The 23332-nt window shown below is 44.6% G+C and overlaps 2 protein-coding genes across 3 annotated transcripts in view; both read right to left on the minus strand.

The window, feature by feature from the left end:
- Nucleotides 1-4427, minus strand: part of LOC106808918 (ABC transporter G family member 2-like) — a gene marked incomplete in the record, with an annotated part of 13194 nt that extends 8767 nt beyond the window's left edge. The window contains 3 exon segments of the mRNA XM_014811835.1: nt 437-675; nt 1770-2964; nt 4350-4427. Of these exon segments, the coding sequence (XP_014667321.1) occupies nt 437-675; nt 1770-2964; nt 4350-4427 (1512 nt within the window).
- LOC106808932 (methyltransferase-like protein 4) lies at nt 2423-22183 on the minus strand. 2 transcript variants are annotated; one of them, XM_014811854.1, is made up of 10 exons: nt 21324-22183; nt 20890-21049; nt 20488-20613; nt 19145-19300; nt 18166-18235; nt 17775-17949; nt 15861-16365; nt 15589-15680; nt 10918-11710; nt 2423-2964 (listed from the first exon to the last, which is right to left on the minus strand). In XM_014811854.1, the coding sequence occupies exons 1-9, from the start codon at nt 21987-21989 to the stop codon at nt 11615-11617; spliced, it is 2046 nt and encodes a 681-aa protein (XP_014667340.1). In that variant the 5' UTR covers nt 21990-22183; the 3' UTR covers nt 2423-2964; nt 10918-11614. The 2 variants fall into 2 exon arrangements, with proteins under 2 accessions (XP_014667340.1, XP_014667341.1); XM_014811855.1 differs by lacking the exon at nt 20488-20613.
- Between the last annotated feature and the right edge of the window lie 1149 nt (nt 22184-23332).

The raw sequence follows: 23332 nt of genomic DNA on the forward strand, positions 1-23332 counted from the left end.
CAGTGTGGGGGCAGGGGGCGGGGCAGTGTGGAGGCTGGGGCGGGGCAGTGTAGGGGCTGGGGCGGGGCAGTGTGGGGGCTGGGACGGGGCAGTGTGGGGGCTGGGGCGGGGCAGTGTGGGGGCTGGGGCGGGGCAGTGTGGGGGCTGGGGCGGGGCAGTGTGGGGGCTGGGACTGGAGCAGCAGTGTGGGGCTGGGACCGGAGCAGCAGTGTGGGGGCTGGGACTGGAGCAGCAGTGTGGGGGCTGGGACTGGAGCAGCAGTGTGGAGGCTGGGACTAGAGCAGCAGTGTGGAGGCTGGGACCGGAGCAGCAGTGTGGGGGCTGGGACTGGAGCAGCAGTGTGGGGCTGGGATCGGAGCAGCAGTGTGGGGCTGGAACAAGGGCAGGGCAGTGAGCACGCAGCACCAGCAGCGGCGCACGCGCGCGATCGGCTTACCATCTTGCGGCGCTCGCCGGCCGACGAGCTGCGCGAGTACTTGAGCCGCGAGAAGAGCGTGATGAACTGTTCGACGGTGAGGTAGGAGATGAGCAGGTCCTCCTTGCGCACGTACGCGACCGTCTCGCGCAGGTGCTTCAGCTGCAGCAGCACGCCGTTGACGACCACCTCGCCGAAATACCTGAGGCCCGGCGGCCGATGACCGGACATCATCTCAAGTAGCGCCGTCTTGCCCGAATCTGCGGAGGTAGAGAGAGCGTAGCAGAGACGCTGTCAGGCTGTGGCTCGTTGTCAGGAAACATCGTGGATAGTTATGACCTCGTGTCGTAGGGAAGCGACGTGAAAAAGTAACGGCATTTCAGACTTATCCATGCACTTCTAATCATTTTAGAACTACTTGTTTCGTTTCTGACAACGGGTTCCCGGTCAGTTAGCAACTTGGTGTGTGGGTGTGCACGGGGATAGTGCATGAGGGGAGTTAGTAGACTAGTCTGCAGTACTTGCATGTATAGGAGTTGTCATTGGACTTGTGTGTTGCTACATAACATACATATTTATATGCTGTGGATTGCAGTTATACATGTAAAAAGTTCGATCAGCAAGCATGCGTGTCTATACACTCGTAAACAGAATATGCTTGTATACATTTGTGAACAGAATGTACATATATACGAGTTGAAAGAGTACAAAACGTGCATGTGTACACTAGTGTAAACAATACACGCATGCTTACATACTTATTAACAGTACACGCATGCTTACAGGTGTGTAAACAGTACATGAGCTTGCCTGTGTACATGCATGTAAACGGTAAAAGTCACATGCCTGCGTACACGTGTAAAAAACGTCACATGCCTGCGACATGCGTGTAAACGTCACATGCCTGCGTACACGCGTGTAAACGTCACATGCCTGCGTACACGCGTGTAAACGTCACATGCCTGCGTACACGCCTGTAAACCTCACATGCATGCGTACACGCGTGTAAACGTCACATGCCTGCGTACACGCGTGTAAACGTCACATGCCTGCGTACATGCGTGTAAACGTCACATGCCTGCGTACACGCCTGTAAACGTCACATGCATGCGTACACGCGTGTAAACGTCACATGCCTGCATACACTCGTGTAAACATCACATGCCTGCGTACACTCGTGTAAATGTCACATGCCTGCGTACACTCGTGTAAATGTCACACCCTTGTATACACGCATGTAGACAGCACACGCATGTAGACAGCACACACACACCTGTGTACATGCATGTAGACTACACGCGGCACAAACAGGCAGGGCTGCGGGCTGGCTGGGGGCTGGGTGGGCGAGACTTACGCGGGCTGCCGAGTATCGCGAGCAGCTCGCCGCCGTGCAGCTCGAACGTGATGCCGTCGAGGGCGCGCTCGACGTGCTTCGTCTTGCAGCAGCAGCAGCAGCTGCTCGTGTGCACCTCGGACGTGACGTCGCGCAGCTGCAGGTGCGGGTACTGCGACAGCTGCGCGTCCGGCACGTCGCCGATGTCGTACACGCCGTATCCCCCCGTTGGCGGGTACTTGTCCCAGTACCAGTCGTTGCGCGCGTACATGCGGCCGATCGGCACGGGCGTCACCGCGCCCTTGGACAGCGTCCAGTCGTCGTAGCGACCGCCGCCGTTCGTCTGCTCGAAGGCGGCGTCGTGCTGCTGCCGCTTCTCGTACGCGTTGCTGATCGGCTCCGCGTTCGGCACCAGGTTCGCCGTGCTGCGGTAGTCCGGCGAGCCGCGCGCAGCTTCCTGGCGGCGGGCGTCGTCGAGGCCGCCGTACGCGCTCTGCGTGCGTCGCTGCGCGCTGAGGCGGCCGCCGGGGCTCGGCGAGCGGTCGCGCGTGAATCCGCCGTACGCGCTCGCCGTGCCGCGCTGCTGATCGCCGTAGTAGCGGTACTCCTTCTCCAGCAGCATGTCGTCGACGCTGTGCGCGCGGGGGCGCCGCCCGTCCGGCAAGCGTCCGCCGCCGCCGCCGCCGCGCCGCACGTCGTACTGCGAGCTCGCGACGCGGCCCTGAGCGCCGTCGCCGACGACGACGTTCTCCGGGTGGCTGCGCGCGCGCCGCAGGTTGCTCTCCTCCATCCCCCCGCCACCGCCCTGGATCACGTCCGTCGAGTAGTAGCGGCTGCGGCCGACGCCGGGGCGCGGCAGCCCAAAGTTTATGAGCATGTCGGCGTCGACGCCGTCGCCGCGCGACACGGCGAGCTTTGAGTCGACCTTCTGCGCGTGGATGAGCGTCGAGATGGTGGTCGGGTCGAGGCGGAACTCGCCATACGGGTATGGCCGCGTGCGCTTGTTGCGCAGCGCGTTGTCGACGAAGCCGGCGTTGATGTTCTGCCGGTAGATCGACCACTCGTGCATGTCGTCCGAGTGGCCGCGCACGCGGTTCGAGTAGTCGCTGCCACCTGGCGGCCGGTGCGGCAGCGTGCCCCCGCCCTCGCGCCCCGGCGGCGGCGGCAGGTAACGCTTATGTCCATCGATTTCGAGCATGTCTGCGATGTGTGTCGTCTGAAACAGTCGCAGGAGACGATTACGTCATGGCGCATATAAAATCGGCAAGAATTGTTAGTTGACGCATAGTATGGCGCACGCACGTAAAAAGTATCGAATTTAAAAGTTATTCACCGCACTGCGATAGGTTGGATACAAATGAATGTAATGTCTCTAAATGTATACGTGTGAAAGGTGCAACACGAAAATGAAAATGGAATGAAAACGTCACATGACCCCTCTAAGATGAAGGTGATCAGAGACTGCACCAGCTATGGTTTACCGTTAATGGTAATTAAGGTAATTAAAGCTGTACACAGGTAATTACATTATAATGCACTTAAGGTGATAAAAGCTGTGACGTATAAGCATTGTTACTGAGGTTTTACCAGCCTGCGCATCCACTGGCAGCCAACAAGTAACACAGCTAGTTTTGCCCACTAAACTGGTTTATCGGCTACGAAAATAGCAATACGCCAGTCGAGTATGACAAAAATAAACATAAGAGAGATTTCTTTCCACGTCAATGTGACGTTACGAGGTTTAGATGAGGTGAGGTGTTTTTTATTGCTCATAACTGTCAATTGATATCCTGAGTCTAGAACACAACGTTTGGAAAGACGGCTGCCGAGCTGGAATAATAAGTAAGAGAATCTACTGTATATGCGGCAGCAGGTCTTTCTATCGACTTTCCCGAAATACTATTGGAGGGCAACATCGTATAGCATTAGCAAGCGAAAACATGCAGATGGTGTAACAGATTGCTGCGCGTCACCAACGCCAACTACCTGGAAGTACAAATTACCGGCGAAAATATGTATCGAGTATGCTGGCGACATTAATTATACGACGTGGTGTTGTATATATCGAGACGGGTATACAAAGCGCTGTCGGTAATAGTTCGCGTACATTGCCGGCCATGCATGCATGCACACGTGGATGTGCGCGTGCCTGTAGGCATGAATTATCAATGGATGCACACCAAGAGTAGATAATAACATGTGTTATATGTTATTATATAACATAATATATGTTATTATATAATATAACATAATAATGTTATATTATCTACTCTTGATGCACACGTATAGGAAGTACGTACAGAACGGTAGAGTAAAGTTCATTACAGAAGCGACGTATTGTGTTGTGATCGGGCAAACATGCATACATTTTAGTGTGGCATCAAATACGTTTTACGACGATTTTTTTTATATTAATCGAATATTACTAAAAAAACGGCTTAAAGCGGTCGTTACCACCAATTTTAGCAAACGGATGACAGGATTTCGTGGGTGCAGGTATATATACGCGCAGAGAAGTTAAGGGCCGTTAGTGAAGTTAGCTAAGCTTGTCACATAACCGGAGGAAAAGTGGCATAATAACACCCAAGATAACGGCGTTACCAGTTCTTTCAACCTCGCCGACGCCTCTCCCCAAAAGTGACTCTCATCTCGGCTGACCCAAATACCTACACTTGGCATTTCTACTTACGTAACAATGTACAACGATGCACGGTTTTAACCTACTTCACTCCTCAGCCAACATTATGTAACACACATATCTCATTGTGTGTGTGTGTCACGCGTGCTGTTATATGCACAGTAACCTGTCTGATTAAATACACAATGAATAGGTACTTCATAACAAAATGCACGCGCGCATACACACACGCACGCTCACGCACATTTACAAACGTAAGCATGCGCGCGCACACACACTTACACACCTGCTTACTCATTTACTCCTGCTGCTAATAAATGTTCTCTTTACGTCATAACACGAATATATTACAGCATTTGGCAAACTCCACTCATTTACGAACATTTTACATGATAACTGCATGTTAGCACACGCCCTTTATCAAACTGGCAACGAAAGCTTGCAGCCACCGTCTTACGCCCCACACCCTCGCCTCCGTTTGACTGCAGTCTCTCCGGGTACAGCAATGAATAGGAGGGAGTACCCGCATTGGAATGGCATTGGAAGCATTGGAATGCCACTCACGACAGGCAGCCGCGGCTCAGCTCTCTGAAACGAGTATCTCGGCAGTCGAGATAAAGATGTTCAGGGTGGGGCCGCATCGCATGACAGATGAGAGACACGATGGGATTAATGTGCGATGCTGCCAACACGGTCCAGACGACGCCGTGGCGAGAGATGCTATCGGTACCGTAAGATGGTCTCCCAATGGGGGAGTTTATATATAATATTAGCGAGAAGCGTGGAATGATCGCTTAGCGTAGAAGCGCGAAAAAGTTTTTTGTGGCGTTTTGACCGCCTGCCGTGACGCCTGATTTCCGTCTAGAAATTATCCTTGCGCGAAAAAGCCTAATTATTTCACCAATTACCACGCATTTAGTTCCCCCACCCCCGATTTTTATGCCGAATTTTACGTAGCATGCGTGCGGAAACAGTAAGATTAGCGTTTCATTAACATAAGTTAGTAAGAAATGGAGATATTTAGCGAGAAGATAAAAATGGTCCATTTACTGTTCACCTAGATTTAGAGGTGCCCACCCAATCAGAACCCTCTGTTAACCCACATCACACAAAAACGCACTAAATTAATAAAGGCTAATAAGGAACTACTATACAGACATTAGACACCGCTCCTGTTTGTATCGCTGTTTATCCAACATGAGATTAGGATGCCTAGGTTCATAACACCTGATTCCATAGTGTTTAGGTGCAGATATCCTTGTAATTTTTCCTAAACAAGGTTGGTCCTGGGGATGGCGCCGGAGGGTTGTATTCAGGTGGTCTAGTCTGAGTAGTCTCTGGTAAACTCTGACGGTGGACGCAGTCCACAATGAAACACGCCACATGGGTTTCGTATAAAATAGGGTTTCATCCCAATCATCGTTAAAGTCCGCCACGTATAATGCTCTTTTGGGTGGGCGTGCTCACGCGATACACCCAATGATTAGCGTGGGTGTCTGTGTGAATAGCTAGATTTCCTCCTCAGATTTACTGCATGGAGACGAGGAGGAGCGATCAAGATTAGGTCCTACTCAACACAAAGAGTAATTCTGAAAACAGAAAAGCCTGTACCTATGCGTGAACACCAACGTCTAAATAACAGAGATGGGCATTGAGGCCAGGTAACACAAATAGGCTGGATTGTTGGGGCATGCGATTATTGTATTAACCGAACAGTGGTGCGAAAAAATACTACTTGACAGCAACGAACTGGTATTCAGCTGTAGCAGCCGTTGATAAAATACAATACGATAAGAGACGTTCATATCTTGTGGTTCCTTCTCGGTGCTTTGCGCTCTCAACCTATTTTCTCCTTCACAGACCCTCGTGAAATCTGGGAACTGACCCTCGGTTACACGTGTAATTTCTCGGAGAGAGCAACAGCGCGAAACGCACTGCGTAATTGCTACCCTATCTTTACCATAAAATGAGGAAGTGTTTTCCGATGATGGAGCAAGGTACAAGAGGGATGCATGAGGTCACGGTTGCGGTTGTTAACCATGCTTCGCTGATCACTGCCGCCTCATAATAGGCTATAATAGCAAAGCAACGAGCCCGCAGCCTCATAACATTCAGAAAAGCAACTAGCTATGGCAGGACAGGCGTACGCTGGTCAGCAACCTCTAATAAAGAGCTAGTAGCTATAGGGCAACCGGGAGAGAGAGAGAGAGAGAGATGGAGGAAGAGAGCGAGAGAGAGGTAGAGGGAGATCGAGAAAGTGAGAAAAGGGGAGGAGGAAGAGGGCGAAAAGAGAGAACGAGAGAGAGAGGGGGCGTGAGAGAAAGAAAGAGACTAAGAGAGAGGTAGAGGGAGATCGAGAAAGTGAGAAAAGGGGAGGAGGAAGAGGGCGAAAGGAGAGAACGAGAGAGAGAGGGGGCGTGAGAGAAAGAAAGAGACTAAGAGAGAGGTAGAGGGAGATCGAGAAAGTGAGAAAAGGGGAGGAGGAAGAGGGCGAAAGGAGAGAACGAGAGAGAGAGGGGGCGTGAGAGAAAGAAAGAGACTAAGAGAGAGGTAGAGGGAGATCGAGAAAGTGAGAAAAGGGGAGGAGGAAGAGGGCGAAAGGAGAGAACGAGAGAGAGAGGGGGCGTGAGAGAAAGAAAGAGACTAAGAGAGAGTAAAAACAGAGAGAGAGAGAGAGAGAGAGAGAGCGCGAACGAAAGAGAGAAAGAGAGAGGGGTGAGGGGGATGCGAAAGTTCCAAGCGTATCGATTTGCAAAGCCGTTCTGCCACTTTACGACACCCTAATAATAATGGCTGCATCGTGTAATGAGAGTGCCCTGCAGCGACGTTAGAAACGTATGGTAACCCTCCCCCTCCAACCGTAATTACTAGCTGTCATTGGCCAGTCATACATATATAGCTGTGCTGGTGGCAAACAAGTCCAATATGCTGGAAAATGCGTATGTGGACACCAAGCATATCTGGTTAAATAGATGACAAAGCAATGCGAGTACAACCGTCCGACCGAAACATATAATGACCCCTTTGACAATCGTGCACGGAGCAAAACCTTTCGACTGACCTAACCCTCAAAAAGCCACACAGTCCCTCCATTGTCACCCGATTTCGACTACTGGGGTAACTTTGGCACATTGTTTGCCCCATTCCAAGATACACATGTACCGTGATAGAATAAACATACCACGGCAGTGCAGATGTGGGTGAGGGACAGAGGAAGGGGTGATTGGCCTTGCCTCGAAAAAACCTCCACGTTTCTTTACTACTCCAGTTCTGGATTTCGTGTGCTACGTAATTGCGCTATATTTCTCGAACCGAATAGGATAACGTGCTGTTATGATTCAATCATTCCTCGTTTGACATTCTATAAATTTTATAGTATAAAAGCACTATTTGAACAGACTTCCCGACCATACAAGGCATTCTAGAAATTTCCTACCCCACGCATAGTGCACACACCTCCCCATCTCCCATCTATTCACTGTCCCATATAACAAGCACAGATTCCATCCCGGTCTGACCCACTCCCTCTTCCCACCTAGCAACCACAGGTCTCTCTCTATGTACCCAGCCACCCCCTCAACTCACATAGCAAGCACAGGTCCCCTCCGTGCCTACCCACCCCCTCAACCCACATAGCAAGCACAGGTCCCCTCCGTGCCCACTCCCTGTCGGATCAACTACATAGCAAGCACGGGTCTCCCTCCTTACCCCATGTGCAAGTATACATGACTCCGATCCAGCCATGTGTACTTGGCTACACCTGTCCTCGGCGCTTACGTGGAACGCAATTATTGCGTGATTTTGGTAAAGTGGTGTTTGAGTGGATTCGATGAGCCATTAAGTCGTATTGCTTTGTACAGATGTACGCGGGGGAACGACTCGCATAAAGGCCAATGTGACGCATCTCGTCGTTAGTATGACGTCACTGCACAGCTGTCACGCCGTCGTACATGGCACCTCTAGCTGCAACTTCACAACCGATATCAGGGAGATAAAAACATTCACTCCTCGGGTTGTCAGCATGCTCCAGTTTCAACCATACCGTAGATGCAGGTTGTTAAAACACCGGGCGTAACTGCATAGCAGCGTGTAATCCACATCTAAGACGCTATATATCATCGCCGCACCACGACAACGCTCACGTTCTCTGCACGGATGTCTGACGGAATGTGAATAGCGTGTAGAAACTGCTTGTGCCGAACCAGAGAGACCTCGCGGCAAAACTTTGCCTGCGCTGTTCTTATCTGGGCCGCGTCTCTCGCCCGATGGCATGCCGTCCCTGAGCAGTATTTGTAGCGAGAGCTTAGTTCAAGTATTATGTTCGTGACTGTAGAAGACCTGAATGTGCCCGCGCAAGCAATCTATAACAGCTAGTAAGGCCAGTAATAATAGATGTAGGTAAGATACTAAGAAAGCTCTGCGTGATGGTTCCGTCGATGGGGCTTGAGTTGGGAGTGGCAAATGAAATAGGGGAGGGCATGCGAATCAAACATTCAACATACCCGCGAATTATATTGCTCCGTGAAAATATCTATATGACAGTGAATTCTGAAAATGAACATAACATATTGAAGCTACGATCGACCATTTGTTATGTTGAAAGACAGAAGAGAATCTACCGGAGTAGAGAAAAGAGTACAGCTCTGCACGCGTTGTCCCGCACACGCACCTACACTCAGATGGATAGTCGCCACCCCGTTCACACGCACGCACGCACGTACGCACGCACGCACCCACGCTGTACACACCCACGCACGCACCCACGCTGTACACACCCACCCACGCACACAGACGCCGGATCTACCTACAACTGGCTCTAGTACACGCCCTCTACAACCACACCTAGACATCATGACTCAGGCGCACAGCTCGCGGAAGAGCCGCAACAAGCAACAAGCGCGGACAAGCAAGCGCAGTGCTGATGCCACCAGCGCCACAATAATTAACCACGCAGCTTATTACGGCGTGGCGATATGTTTACAATGTTATGACGAGGCGGTCGTAGAACCTGGTCGGGCTAAAGCTACCGATGAGATTCCGTGCCTAATGCAAGCGTCTTAGCATTCACTCCGTTAGCAGAACGCTATTAAAGCCAATTGCCAACACTTTCTATCTCGAAATTCTTCACCAAATCCCACGCAGCCTGAATATTCAAAAAAGCACGCAGCCGTACACCATGACAAAATGTTGCCTCCGAGGCATCCCTGCGCATGCTACCGATACACTTACAAACATTATAGATTGTTACACATGCCCGCACATACACACACGCACACACCGACGCACAAACACACGTGCAGACATGCACACACGTGCAGACATGCACACACGGACACAAACATTTAAAGAAATGTTCTATGGCGTGTTTCGTGAACAGCCTGCTTAAACTAAACATGCGCCAGCGCATGTTTCACAGGACACTGTAATTACGTGCAGCCAGGTGGTAAATGTACCATAGAACAACTGCATACAAAACCTGCTAGCTTTCACCTAGTATAGCTGAGAGGGTCTATGTCCCCAAGGGTACTGCCGGAACGTACCCTGGGTACGGTCCGGTATACCGGAACGTACCCTGGTACTATCTAATATGCCGGACCGTACCTCGCCTACTCCACTAACGAGTCTAGGGAGTCGCCTACGCCTACTCCTAACCCTAACCCTAACCATGTCAGATAGTTACCAGGGTACGTTCCGGTATACCGGATCAAACCCATGTACCCTGGGGGACATAGACCCGATGAGCCCCAATATACACACGCGCGCACAGGCTCGCACGCACGCACACACACAAACATAGGATCCTGCTGACCTACATTTAATCTCGTTAAGACACGACAATTAGAAGAACATTTTTTATGTAAAACATGGTGCTGCGTTTTTAACCTTGGCAGTCGACTCAAGTGGCCCTACAGAAACTATACATATTACTCTTGCTCAGTCTGTTCGCTTTGGTTTACGTTCATTGGCCTGGGGGTATTCACCTTCTACATACCTAGACTTATAAAATTCTACAGAGCATAGCAGGTGTCTAGCTGGTACAGTCTACTGAACCTGATTTTAAATCCATTTGGTTTGAACTGGACCCTATATATATTGGTTTCGTTGACAGACAGTAAACACTATATGAGGGTTGGATGCAGGTTCTCACTACAGTAATATTTCGCAGTGATTGAGAAATGCTAACGTTTGTGACAAAACCTATGTACACTAAAACCTTTAAACTTACCACACAATATGGATTGACCAATTTAATTATAGCACACATCCGAAATGACAAAATCACATGTGGATTGCACACATTTCCCTAACTCTGATACCATGAACCTATGAACACTACGATGATTATATCAGGAGTCTATCCATAGATCAATATGATAGACTCCTGATTATATCATGACAAATTCAACCTGCACTGAGCAGAGTCGCCCAGCCTTCAAGCAAGGACATAGCATAACCGCCTACTACAGCTACTACGTTACTTCAACAGGGATCAGCAGCTGGTGTCAGCACTCTCACTGCTCTACCACTCACCTGTACTTATTGCATAAACGCTTCCATGTCCGTTGGTCCAATAGATATCCGGTAGTTCCCACCTATGCAGCCATTGCTAATCATACGAGGTGGAGAGCTCACAGACTGCAGCACAGCACAAGCATCCAGCGCTGACCTGCAAGCAATGCTGCCCGTCTGCCTGCACACTGGGCTAGGAGGTACAACGAAACCGGATTGCCAGGTATTGTTCGCCTTAACGCACGTAAAGTAGGTGTGGGTTTGGGTGGGCGATGAGCCACGCAGAACATGTGTAGGCAGACAGGTCAACTTGACTTGCCCTGCAGCGCACTGTCGACACACTCGACTGATCAAGGTGAACCCATCGGCAGATGCTCTCTTGTCTCCCGCGCCTGTCGCAGCACCTGTGTTCGGCCGTGAGCCGCTGCACATGTTACCTGCTTAGCGAGCATCACCTGCTAACAGCTCCCAGCATGGTCGCATAAGGACAGGCAGATATTGATGTTACGCATGCCCGACTTTTCACACTGAATCCACACCCTCAGTGCTTCCAAAGTAGAGTGCACAGAATTAGTGTTCTGCTCCTAGGCTGCAGGCCTACGCTTGCAGGCATGCCCACATGGACCCACCAACAAGACACAACGTAGGGGGAAGTTTTTCTTGAAAACTACATCCATGCTTCAGACAAGCAGTATGTAGTTTGAACTCACGACTTGCACTACGATTTCGTAGATTCCTCAATTCTGGCATGGTCATCCTGCTTGACCTCAAGAGGCTTTTTCACGAAATAATCAACGTGTTGAAATTTCAGTACCTATAAAAAATGAAAGTGATGACACTGTAGCTCACCTTGAGTGTGATAGAAGAGGGAGGGGGGATATATAAAGCAAGAGTATATATGGGAGAACTCCCATGATATAGCATATCTCCTATTATAATTATATACTCTTGATAATGATATATATGCATAAGTTTTGATGCGAAAATAAATGTTTCAGATCTGAAAGTCTGAAATCTTGACAAGAGATGGCGCTACACCTAAATGATCGCCATTTTGGTTTTCGAATATCGCGCAAATAAAAACAATAAAATATTCCAGTCAAATTACTGTAACGAAGAATCTAAAACACAATATTACACGTATATAGGTATGATTGTAGAGTTGTTAACCAGTTAGACGAAATAAACGTAATAGCTAGGACGTTGTCATCTCTCCCAGAGGAGTAACAACTGTTTTGGGGCTAGCCTTACACATTCACATACCAAAATTTAACAAAATCGAATGAATTTAGATGGCCTTTTTCATTTTTGCCAAAAAGTGGACGTGGCTCGAAAGTAGGTCGACTGGCGTGCCCCAAAATAGGACGTTCAAATCTCTCCCATAGGAGTAACAACTGTATACAATTTGAAATATGGTTCTTGAGTTATCGTTGACCATAGGCAGACACTGAAATGCATAGTGAAATTGCCAAAATCTACCTAATTTGCATGATATTAAAAAATATCAAAACCCGTGTGATATGTTTTGGGGCCAGTCCTTATTCATTCACATACTAGAAATGAGCAAAATCCATTGAACCTGAACTGACTTATGGCCATTTCCATTTTTGCCAAAAAGTGGACGTGGCTCGAAAGTAGGTCGACTGGCGTGCTCCAAAATAGGACGTTCAAACCTCTCCCATAGGAGTAACAACTGCATGCAATTTAAAACATGTGGGTCAAACGTTTCTTGAGTTATCGTTGACATTAGCCAAATGTTGACAGACGGACAGACGGACAGACGGACTTACGACCGACGACACCCCATGGCAATAGCTCATCTTGACAATGTCAATGCGAGCTAATAACGTAATGCAACAAATAACTCTCTGCATTTACAAATAGGTGCATTTAAAGGGATACTTTTTCCTAGAAGTTTATAGTATATTATGATAGTAAATGCATAAATAATAGCATATACCTACAAATTTCTATAATTATTCATTCACGTTTGTCATAAAACAACATTGAATTTCGAAATCTTCATTTTTGGGCGCTGACATGACACCTGCGATTGTGTTGCCACCCTGAAAAGTTACGCATTTGCCAATTTATTTTGCACGTTACAGACCGAGGGTTAATAACAAAAGTGCAATTATATTTATACCTAAATGCTATTTAACCAAACGATATTTATGTTAGGACAAATTCGTCCATATTATATCTGAAACTAAGAGTCGTTTATAAGATATTACAATCCTTCTGCTCTTAAATTAAAAAATAAGAAACACCCTCGGTCTGTAGCCTGCAGCCGAAACGTTGCTTTGCGCAACATTTTAGTGGATGCGCTTTCAGTGGCGCCACCGCCGTTGTAAGCAACGGTCTAGCCGTCAGTTTTAAAACATTAAAAAAAATATTTCTGATGAATATTGAACCCTACAAATTTTTATGTAGTGTAGTTTTTTTAAACCTATTTTATCTGTGTATAATGTTTCATGATTCAACAAATTGCTCAAAAGTACACACTATAACAAACATACAAAACGTACAACATATTTTTGGAAATTATAGAATCACTGTAATTATATGATCATAAACGTCATGCAGTTACTCTAATATGCAAAGGGTCCAACGTGATTGTATAAATTCTTTGACATTCCTAGTAACTGCACACAGAATTATTACCATAAGACAAAAGTTGAACAAATATGGGGGTGTAGGGGGGGGGAGCCTATTTTCACCACATAATCATATGCAAAATGGAACTAGTTTTGCATACCTAGGGGTTGCAACTACCTGCCTAGGGGTTTAGGGCAGGTAGTTGCAAATATATCAAATATATTGGATGTATGACTGTAATGAAAAAAAGAAATAAAATAATAAATGTGTATTTCACCAACAGGCTCAGTTTTAAATAGAAATTTAATTAGGTTCACTAAATTCTACAACTAAATGGAAATAACAGGACTGTCAATTGTCTGCAATTTTTTTTTAACACATCTGGTCTAATAACAGACCTGTTTATTGCTTTGGGCCAATCCATAACTGCTCATAAACCCTTTAGGTGTCGAAATTAAAGGGATACAACACCCTAGAATTTTAGGGTATACTATGATAGTAAGTGCAAAATTAATAGTATATACCTACAAATTTCTATAATCATGCATTCACATTTGTCATAAAGAAACAGTGAGTTTCGAAAATCTTTATTTTTGGCTGCTGACATAACACCTCACGATTGTGCTGCCACCCTGACAAAGTTGCGCTTTTCCCAATTTATTTTGCTTGTTACAGACCGAGGTCTAATCACAAAAGTGCAATTATATTTATACCCAACTGCTATTAGCTGAACGATATTTATTTTAGGACAAATTCGTCCATATTATAACTGAATCTAAAAGTTGTTTATAAGATATTGCTATATTTCTCTTAAGTTAATATTAAGAAACACCCTTGCACTTTAGTCTGCAGCTGAAAAGTTGCAATGCACAACTTTGAAATCAAATGGGCTAGTACTAGTAGTGGTGCCACCGGCGTTGTAAGCAATGATACAGTCGTTAGTTTTAAGACTTAAAAAAAAAAAATTCCCAATGAATATTGAACAGTGAAATTTGTTAAACCTATTTTAACTGAAAATATGCAAGGAACCGAGGGTCATGTATCCCTTTCAAATCCCAGATTTTACATACCCATGAGTCCGCACTACCTGAAAATTGTGCTATATAGATAACCAAATATCTAATATAATTGAACACAATACAGCTTTTAGGGTTTTAAAATTGCATTCTACAGTAATATACAATTTGTTTTTTTTGTGGGCATTGTATATGCATAAATGCTAGCTTTAGTTTTAATTTCAGGGAACGGACTCCCTTATACTTTGCAGTAGTATATTTACTTGCCTCCTTATATATGAGGGCAGTGTCCGCTAATTTAACCGTTAATCCCAATTGTTATAATTTCTACTCCTGAACCTTCATCACAACTAATCAATCACGGAAATATTACAAGATTTGTTCAATGAGAGAGAGATAGCATGTTGATGAGCATATATGCTCGTGGTTTCTCCTCACTCAATAATTAAATAAATTAATGATAATAAAACAATTGCCAGTTGCTTAAAGGCTCACAATGCGCATCCAAACGCTAATTTCTCCAGTACTAGACTAGCAAATACTTCGTGTCATGCATAATCACACTACCTTATGACAAAATAAACTCTAGTTGCTTCCATTTCACTGCGCGTTTGCTTAAAACCCACAAGAAAGAGGTGAGAAAACTGGCATTCTGGCGCAAACGCCGACTGTTTGCCAAATAATATAGCCTCGAAGTGGTGACGTGACGTCACATGTTTTTATCTTTGCTGCGCCCGTACCGCTGTACCGCAGCACCGCTGCACGGTTGATTGGGGAAACTGTCAACAACATCGGAGAATTTGAACAACATTGGAGGTATTTTCAAATACCTTCTATAAGACAACGCGCAGTGAAATGGGAGGAACTAGAGTTTATTTTGCCATAAGGTAGTATGATTATGCATGACACGAAGTATTTGCTAGTCTAGTACTGGAGAAATTAGCGTTTCGATGCGCATTGTGAGCCTTTAAACAAACAGCTTTGATTACATGGCATTTATTGCATTCGAAAATCTTTAAAAAAGAATGATTTGGTAACTGTTTTGCATTACACAGATAACAATGATATTTATACTTACATCATTACCCCAACAAGTCCATCCTGGAACCAGGTTCCTCGCAAACATCTCAAGACACTGGGAACCAGGCGCTACATACTTCCTAAGTACTTCTACAAAACACAAGATAACGTCAAGTTATGCTACCAGTGAACAACACTCTATCATAAAACGTTTTGAAAGCACATCTAAAACGTCCTAATAACGTGTATGTTGAAAACATGACAAACAGCCAGATAAATAAGACAGCCAACAGTACAGTACCTTGTACTATCTGACTTTGATGGTCTTACCGGAGAGAGGAGGCTTCCTGGAGTGTATGCTGCAAGGGACACTGACTAGTACTTGATGATCCGGAATGTTTGCACAGGGAGAACATTTGTCTCTGGTTCTGCTGCCTGTTGGTGCACTACACCTGTCTGGAAACCTCATTGCTTGGTCTACTGCTTTCCGATTGGCGTCTGCAAGTTCTATTCCACTGTGTGCCACTTCCATTCCACTGTGTGCCATGCCTATTCCATTGTCTGTCACTTCTATTCCAGTGTCTCCCACTCCTATTGAGCCGTCTGTCCCTCCTATTCCACTCTCTGCCACTCCTATTCTATTGACCTCCATTTCAATGTCACATTTAGTAACTTCCATTCCATTATCTGTTTTTCTTATTCCAGTACCATTCCCTGCAAGCATTTTTCTGTGTCGCACTCTGTTTTGTGAAGTGCATATCCCAATAATGAGGTGTTCATATGGTTTTTTGTGTTCAGACTCTATATTACACACAGGCTCTCCCTGGGTTGTCACCTAAAGATATAAGAATTAATTAGTTCTAATTCATACTGCAGTACAACTTCCACTAACACAAACATTACAATACAATGTAAAACATTTACAAACATTACAATACAATGTAAAACATTTACAAACATTACAATACAATGTAAAACATTTACAAACACTATAATTTTATTTTACATTACGCATAACATTTGAAGTGATGTTATCTGGTAACAAGGTGACTTCAGGATAGTACACAAGGTAAACCAAATAGAGATCTATCAATCACTGATAACTAACATGGTTCTTAACAGGAGTATATAATATAGCACTCTATTTTATTTACTCCTGTTCATAGTAACTTCATTGAGTATGTAGCAGAGGCTCAGAATGAACGAGCGACGCACCGACGGCAATTTGCCGGTCGGGCCCCTATCAATCGGCCGTACGGCCCCTGAAAATCCAACCCGACGCGAACGGCAGTCACCTGCCTTGCCCTTTTGTGTACATTGCCTCGGTGGGCTTTAAATCTACTGGCCTAGTTTTGTTTTTAGTGAATCAAACATAACACGTGCGGCGTAGCTGCTGGTAGTGTGCAATGATGAGATAGTTAAACGATAGTCGCGAAGGGAATAATAACCGCCAGCTCGGATAATTATTTGCTCCTATAGCGGGCAATGTAAAAATTTCGTCTGTTACTGTACTCCATTAGGCAGAGTGGGCTAGCAGGGGTCAGTGTTCGGCTGGTAGTTAAATTGGGGCATATTGTTTGTACATTAAAAGCAAGACGATGTTGATGTACTAATTTGTTATGAGTTTTCCTTTATTTTACAAAAGTGCCTTGGTGCCCTTCTCAAATTTTGAGAGTTGCCTTGGTGCCTTTCTATTTTAGAGAAAATTCAAGGCGATTTCTCACATGCCCTAAAAAAATTGCCTTGGCCTTCTCGTCGCTTAATTCGAGCCCTGGAGTATGTAGACTCGCTTTTTCAATATACAGTACACAATTTATTATCCGAAACCCTTGGGACCAGATACGTTTCGGAACTCGGTTTTTTTTTAGATTTCGGAATGGTAGTACAGTACAGATATACATACCGTATATCCTGCAACTAGCCAGTAATAAAACCCAAGTTTTCATGAGGCCAAGTGCTGTACCGGTACAGTACAATATGTATGAGTAATACCAAACACATTAATATTTCTGCAGTGAACCTTGTGCAGCCAAACGCAAGCTTTGGTGTGCAGACGACCTCCACGAAAAAACCTTCAGTTTTTGGAGCTTTTCAGTTTTCAGAATTTCGGATAATAGATTGTGTACTGTACTATATTTTTACATGCTACATATATATATATATATATATATATTATTATATAACATTGTGTGTATCAATGCTGCTAAGTCACATAAATCTATCGGTAACCAAACGGTCTATTACCTTTAGCCAGTGCCAGGTGGCAATGTACTGCACATTCCAATGTAGAAACAGTTCTTCCTTTACGAACCTGATTTGTTTCTGCTTGTTAGTCACCCACACGGCCACCAGAGATCCTGGGGCACAGAGCCGACACACTGGTATCTTGTAGAGATCCCAGTCAGTTAGTGTGCCATATCTAAAACCATATCATTTCAAACTACAATAATCATGATGATCATCAGACAACATGCCTAGATAACACTATGTGAGATGCGTAAAAATTATTTTACATGCTGACATCGCACAATGTGAAAGGATGTCCCCCAAACAATTTATTGACCTTGCTAGTATTATAATTTAGATGACGTTTACTATAATAACTAAATGCAAAAATGTAACCCTGATGGCTTACGTTTTCATTCTCTTGACTGATTTGTTTTCCCACGGTGGGTCCATCACGACCAAATCATATTTCTTCCTGCCTTTAATTATTAAATAAACCAATCCATTAACAGTAATATAAATTCCGTGAATTAGTACTATTAGGAGTGAATAATAATAGAGGAGTATGACTTGCTTGAAACACAAGGAACTTAACGTTTCCATGCCAAAATTTACATACGATTTATTACGTGAAATCCAATAAAAATGACATCAGAACTAGCGCTGTAAATCCAATTTGCCCTAACACCTTTACTTTGTATGGATATCTCTTCTAATTATGTAGTTATAGCTTTGAACGTCAGACATGGTTTTAGTCATTGACACGGCAAAGTGGCTAACATTCCCACGCATTAGCGTAAAAAAGAGGCAGCTCGCGGTGATAACGCTGTTGGCGGGGTTCGGCAGGGATTTGCAACTCGCGATTTTACACTGTAAAAACTGCCAAAATGGCGCCAAAAATGAACGCTTCTGATTCCGGATAATTTTACATAACTGTAAGGCATACGACATCTGTTTATTTGCACTTCAAGTGGTCAGAGCCCACTACTAATTTGATTAATTGGTTCTACTAATTAAAACCATGTCTGATGTTCGTAGCTATAACTATATAATTAGAAGAGATATCGATACACAGTAAAGTGTGGGGGCAATTTGGATGTACAGCGCTAGTTCTGACGTCAGCTTTGTTGGGTTATGCGTAATAAATCGCAGGTAAATTTGGGCATGGAAATGTTTAATTTCTTGCATTTCGAGCGAGTCATACTCCTCTATTATTATTCACTCCTGGTACTATCTTATTTAGTATGGGTGACCAGAATTACTCAATTAAGTTAACAACCAAACAGTAAGATTCCATATAAATCACAACATAGATCTCACACGAAGAAGAAATCCACATGACAGACTTAACGAAGTGCAACTCGGACAAAAAAATGTAACACACTTACGTGATAGAAGCGGTTCCAAGCGACTGAAGTCAGACAGAAGAAATGAAGAGTTTGCAGGAATGATAAACTCACTGCCTAGCCACCAGGCCAAGCATGGTCTTGTGCCTGTGTATGTCACGAGGCAGTCAACCACTGCTGGTAGAGCACCTAGGTCACCTAGATGTACACACATAGACATACACAGAATCGTATTAATAGCTATACATTAATCTATTTATGTATTTATACCTGTATGCAATCATTAGGCATAGCAATCATGAAGGGACTCTGAGATATCATATTTGTGTGTTCAGCACAGCATTTCTTCTTGTGTACAGGGTTCTCCAAGCTTTTAAATTATAGCATGGGGGTGCTACTCACTGCTAGGGGGTCCGGGGGCATGCCCCCCCGGAAAATGTTTGAATTGTAGAAGCGCTGAGATGCAATCTGGGACACTCTGTGTGTAAATTTGAAGCACTGCATGTGGGGTGAAAATGTTTGTTTTGCATGGGCAAAGCCATCGGAAAATTCAAAATAATTATTTCTTGATGAGCTAGAAAACGCTCGGATTTGAAGTATGAAAATAAACATTATTGTGCCAGCTAGCCTACACCAGTTGGTTGGGATTGATTGTCAGTTCAGATGCAAAATATTGAAAGCAAAAGGTTATACACCATAGATTACTTTTGGTACTATAACATAGCAGTATATAAGATAGCTGAGTCGGTTTAGAGTTAGTGTTAGGGTTAGGGATAGAGAGACTGTTTGTACTTGTGTGTGGGACTGCTGTACCCATAGCATTAAGACCGTTGTTTGAACTTCTTGTGTATACACCAGCATGGCGGCTATGATATTTAGGATGGCGGGGCTCGACGATAGGCCACCAGGCTATAAGTGTCCTTGGAGAACCTTGGTGTACATATGTGACCCGCTCCAGCAAAATCAGGATTAAGTAGGAAATTCTACAAATTGAGTTATGTGCATATCTGAATAGATCATTTAATTACCTTTAAAATGATATATAATATTTGGCTATATCTAAAGAATTGACCGATCTACAGCAAGTTGAAGATCGGAAACCGACGTATTCCGGAATATGCAGCCTTTGAGATAAAGCGTTCCGGGTAAGGGGCCCAGTCGTGGATGAGCGGTCAGAAGTCCTTGAAAAAAGACTTTTATTTTTGTAAAAATCTCATTTTTGTCCAGGTAGGCCATTTTCAGCATTGACATGTGTACGTGCTCATTACTCAAAACAATGACTTGCAACTTAGTCCGTATTATGCTGGAGCGGGTCACATATATCTAATAGGAACAATTTTAGCAATAGATAATTTTTGTCTAAGAACACATGAAGAGCACATTACTGCCAGTAAAATGTTGTACTCTCTGCGGGAATTTCTCCATTGTCAGTCTACAGGCATCAATAAGTTTTGACCGAGGGCCTTCGATCAAGGCTGCTGCTCTGGCCTCAGCATTTGGGTCCACATCATCTACAATATGTTACAAGACTTGTCAACATTACCTTATAATTGAAATCTAACTGGTGGATAGAGAATCACTTCCTATCCCTGGTGCAGAACACTAGTTTAGCACGTGGCACCATCAGCAATACATAAATTCATTTAAGCATATATATATGTTTAATTTTGGGCAATGTTGCTACCAAACTTACAATGCAATAAGATGCACTTTCACCAAAAATTTTAACATCCTTGCTCATGAAGCTGAAAAGATAAAACCACGTATAAAAGTTGTTATACACTCACTCTCATGAACTGATCTGGAGTTGAAATCTGCTTGCTTATGGGGCACTAGCACAACACTTTCCTCTTGCTGATGATACAACGATTCCCTGGTGAGAGAGAACTCATTTCCTTTGACATAATTCATAAGCTGTTCCATCGCTTGTAATAAAAAACCTTTAATCTGTAATTACAACACAATGAGATAAACGATATGAACTAACATACAAGAAAAACATGTTTAATATATATTTTCTAAACAAGTAAAATCATTAAATGGAATACCACGTGGTTATTCTAATTTCAGAGTGACACACCCATATTAACATTTAACAGACTTATATTGTGACCATAACCATCAAAAATCAAACAGAATGATGCTCACTATACATGAATAATCATAAAGACGTGGAATGTCATTTTTACACTCACTCCGCTAGAAAGACAAAATAGAATACCTTGTCATGGTACTCCAGTGCAGCTTCCTCCCCAGAATTGAGTGGCACCTTCCTCTTGCGACGTGCCTTCTTATGCAGTTTTCCTTTTTGTAAGCACATTTTTTTATCCTGACACAATCCGCCATGAGCTGATGCTACATCTATGCCCAGGTTAACATGTTGCTTAGACTCCAGCCCAGTGGAGTTTATGACTTCCTCGTCACCGACCAAAGATGACAGTCGACAGACAGTAGAGTTGCTGACAGGATCCCAAGTATTATCTGCCTGTCCTTTCCTGTCCGCAAATGCATATAAAGAAGGGTCTCGAGCCACCGGGACTTCACGCAGACAAGTCATAAACTCAGCAGGATCACCGTTTGCTTGCTGGCTACACTTCCCAAGTTGATTTTTTCGGAGGAAAGCTGAGTTGATTGCAAATAATCTTGAATCGGATTCGTAGCCTACGGTACCACTCGAACTTTCATGTGTTCCAGTGCTGTTCATAATACCATTAATTGAATGTTCGTCATTCTGATTCACACTTCCATGCCACCGATTCAGGAGAAGATTGTGATCAAGTAGCCATCCAAGAGAGGTTTCCTTGACAACAGCCATTACCGTATATATAGTTAAAATCACATGTAGCTTCAACTGCAACTGCAATTGCTGCTTCTCTGGAAAACACATTGGCAAAGAAAATGGTCAATTTTTGGTCCACATCATTTGTGAAAATAAGCGCCGGGGCAAACTATCCTTCTACCACTAGGAATACTATTCTGAATAGGATTGTGCACACTATCATGCATAAATGACCCAGAGAAGGCCATCTCTGCAGTAGACCAATAAATTGTGCACAGCTGGAGGAAAGGCAGGTGATGCTCACCATCTTGTGGCTAAATGAACATAGATGTTATGGGGATTGGGTAGAGCAGGTGAAACATTACTTGGAATCAGCCTGGAAGCTCGGCGGAACAAAATCTCCCGGTAAAGTGAATATTAGCCGAGTGGGAAACTCAAAAATAAAAAAGGCAAAACACCGATCTACAGTTCCGTTCATAACACACACACACACACAACACACCACACACACATCACACACACATATCTATATCTCTCATCTATCTATATCTATTACATAACATTACATTACATACCAGTGCTCGAAATAAAGCGTTGTCCGGTTGTCCGAGACAACCAAGAATTTGCGCCGGACAACCTAACCAGTCTGAGACATTGTCCGGTGGACAACCAGAAACACTATCCCTAACCCTAAACTGCCTCTAAACGGCTGCGGCTATGCTTAAATATATACCGCGTGTACCCATTAATCTTATGTTGTATAACCTTTTGTCTTTCAAATTTTGCATCTGAACTGACCACTGCCAATCCCAACCACTGGTGTAGGCAGCTTGGCACAATAAGTGTTTCAGTTTCATATTCAAATGCCGCGTGTTTTCTAGGCTTCAGTCAGAAATCTTAATCGTGAATTAAATCGTGAATAATATAAAAATATGGGACGCAGCTGCTATTTCCAACACTGGTATATGTCAGGTTTCTGATTTTGTGAGAGGTAAAACTCGATTGGCAACGCAGCAAAGCGCAACGAAGTTCTAAAATTTCTGGGGGAGGACCCCCATACCCTCCCCCACCACAATCGGCGCTGTTTTTCACACCCTCGCCTCTTTTGGAATCTAAAACCCGCACTGAACAATTACATATCTTGGGAGCAGAGAACAATGAAGCAAAATGTCGCCTTTTCGCATGGCACCCAAAACAAAGTATTGCAGAGAAGGTAGAGGAGCCGTAGGTGTGGAGAGGGAGGCGGAGGAGCCAGTCAAATATTAAGTCATCCACTATTTTGCGCAGTTGCTGTTTTTGGGTCCCAACTTGTTAAAAATCCTGGCTACGCCACTGTTTTTTTGTGTTTTTCTGATCATATTATTATGTGATTGAAAATAGGAGATTTGCGGATATTTTTTTGGCAACCAGAAATTGTGCGACACCCGATTGATGCCGGGTTGTCCGGCATG

The sequence above is a fragment of the Priapulus caudatus genome, unplaced genomic scaffold (assembly GCF_000485595.1).
Source record: "Priapulus caudatus unplaced genomic scaffold, Priapulus_caudatus-5.0.1 Scaffold314, whole genome shotgun sequence".
Classification (NCBI taxonomy): domain Eukaryota; kingdom Metazoa; phylum Priapulida; class Priapulimorpha; order Priapulimorphida; family Priapulidae; genus Priapulus; species Priapulus caudatus.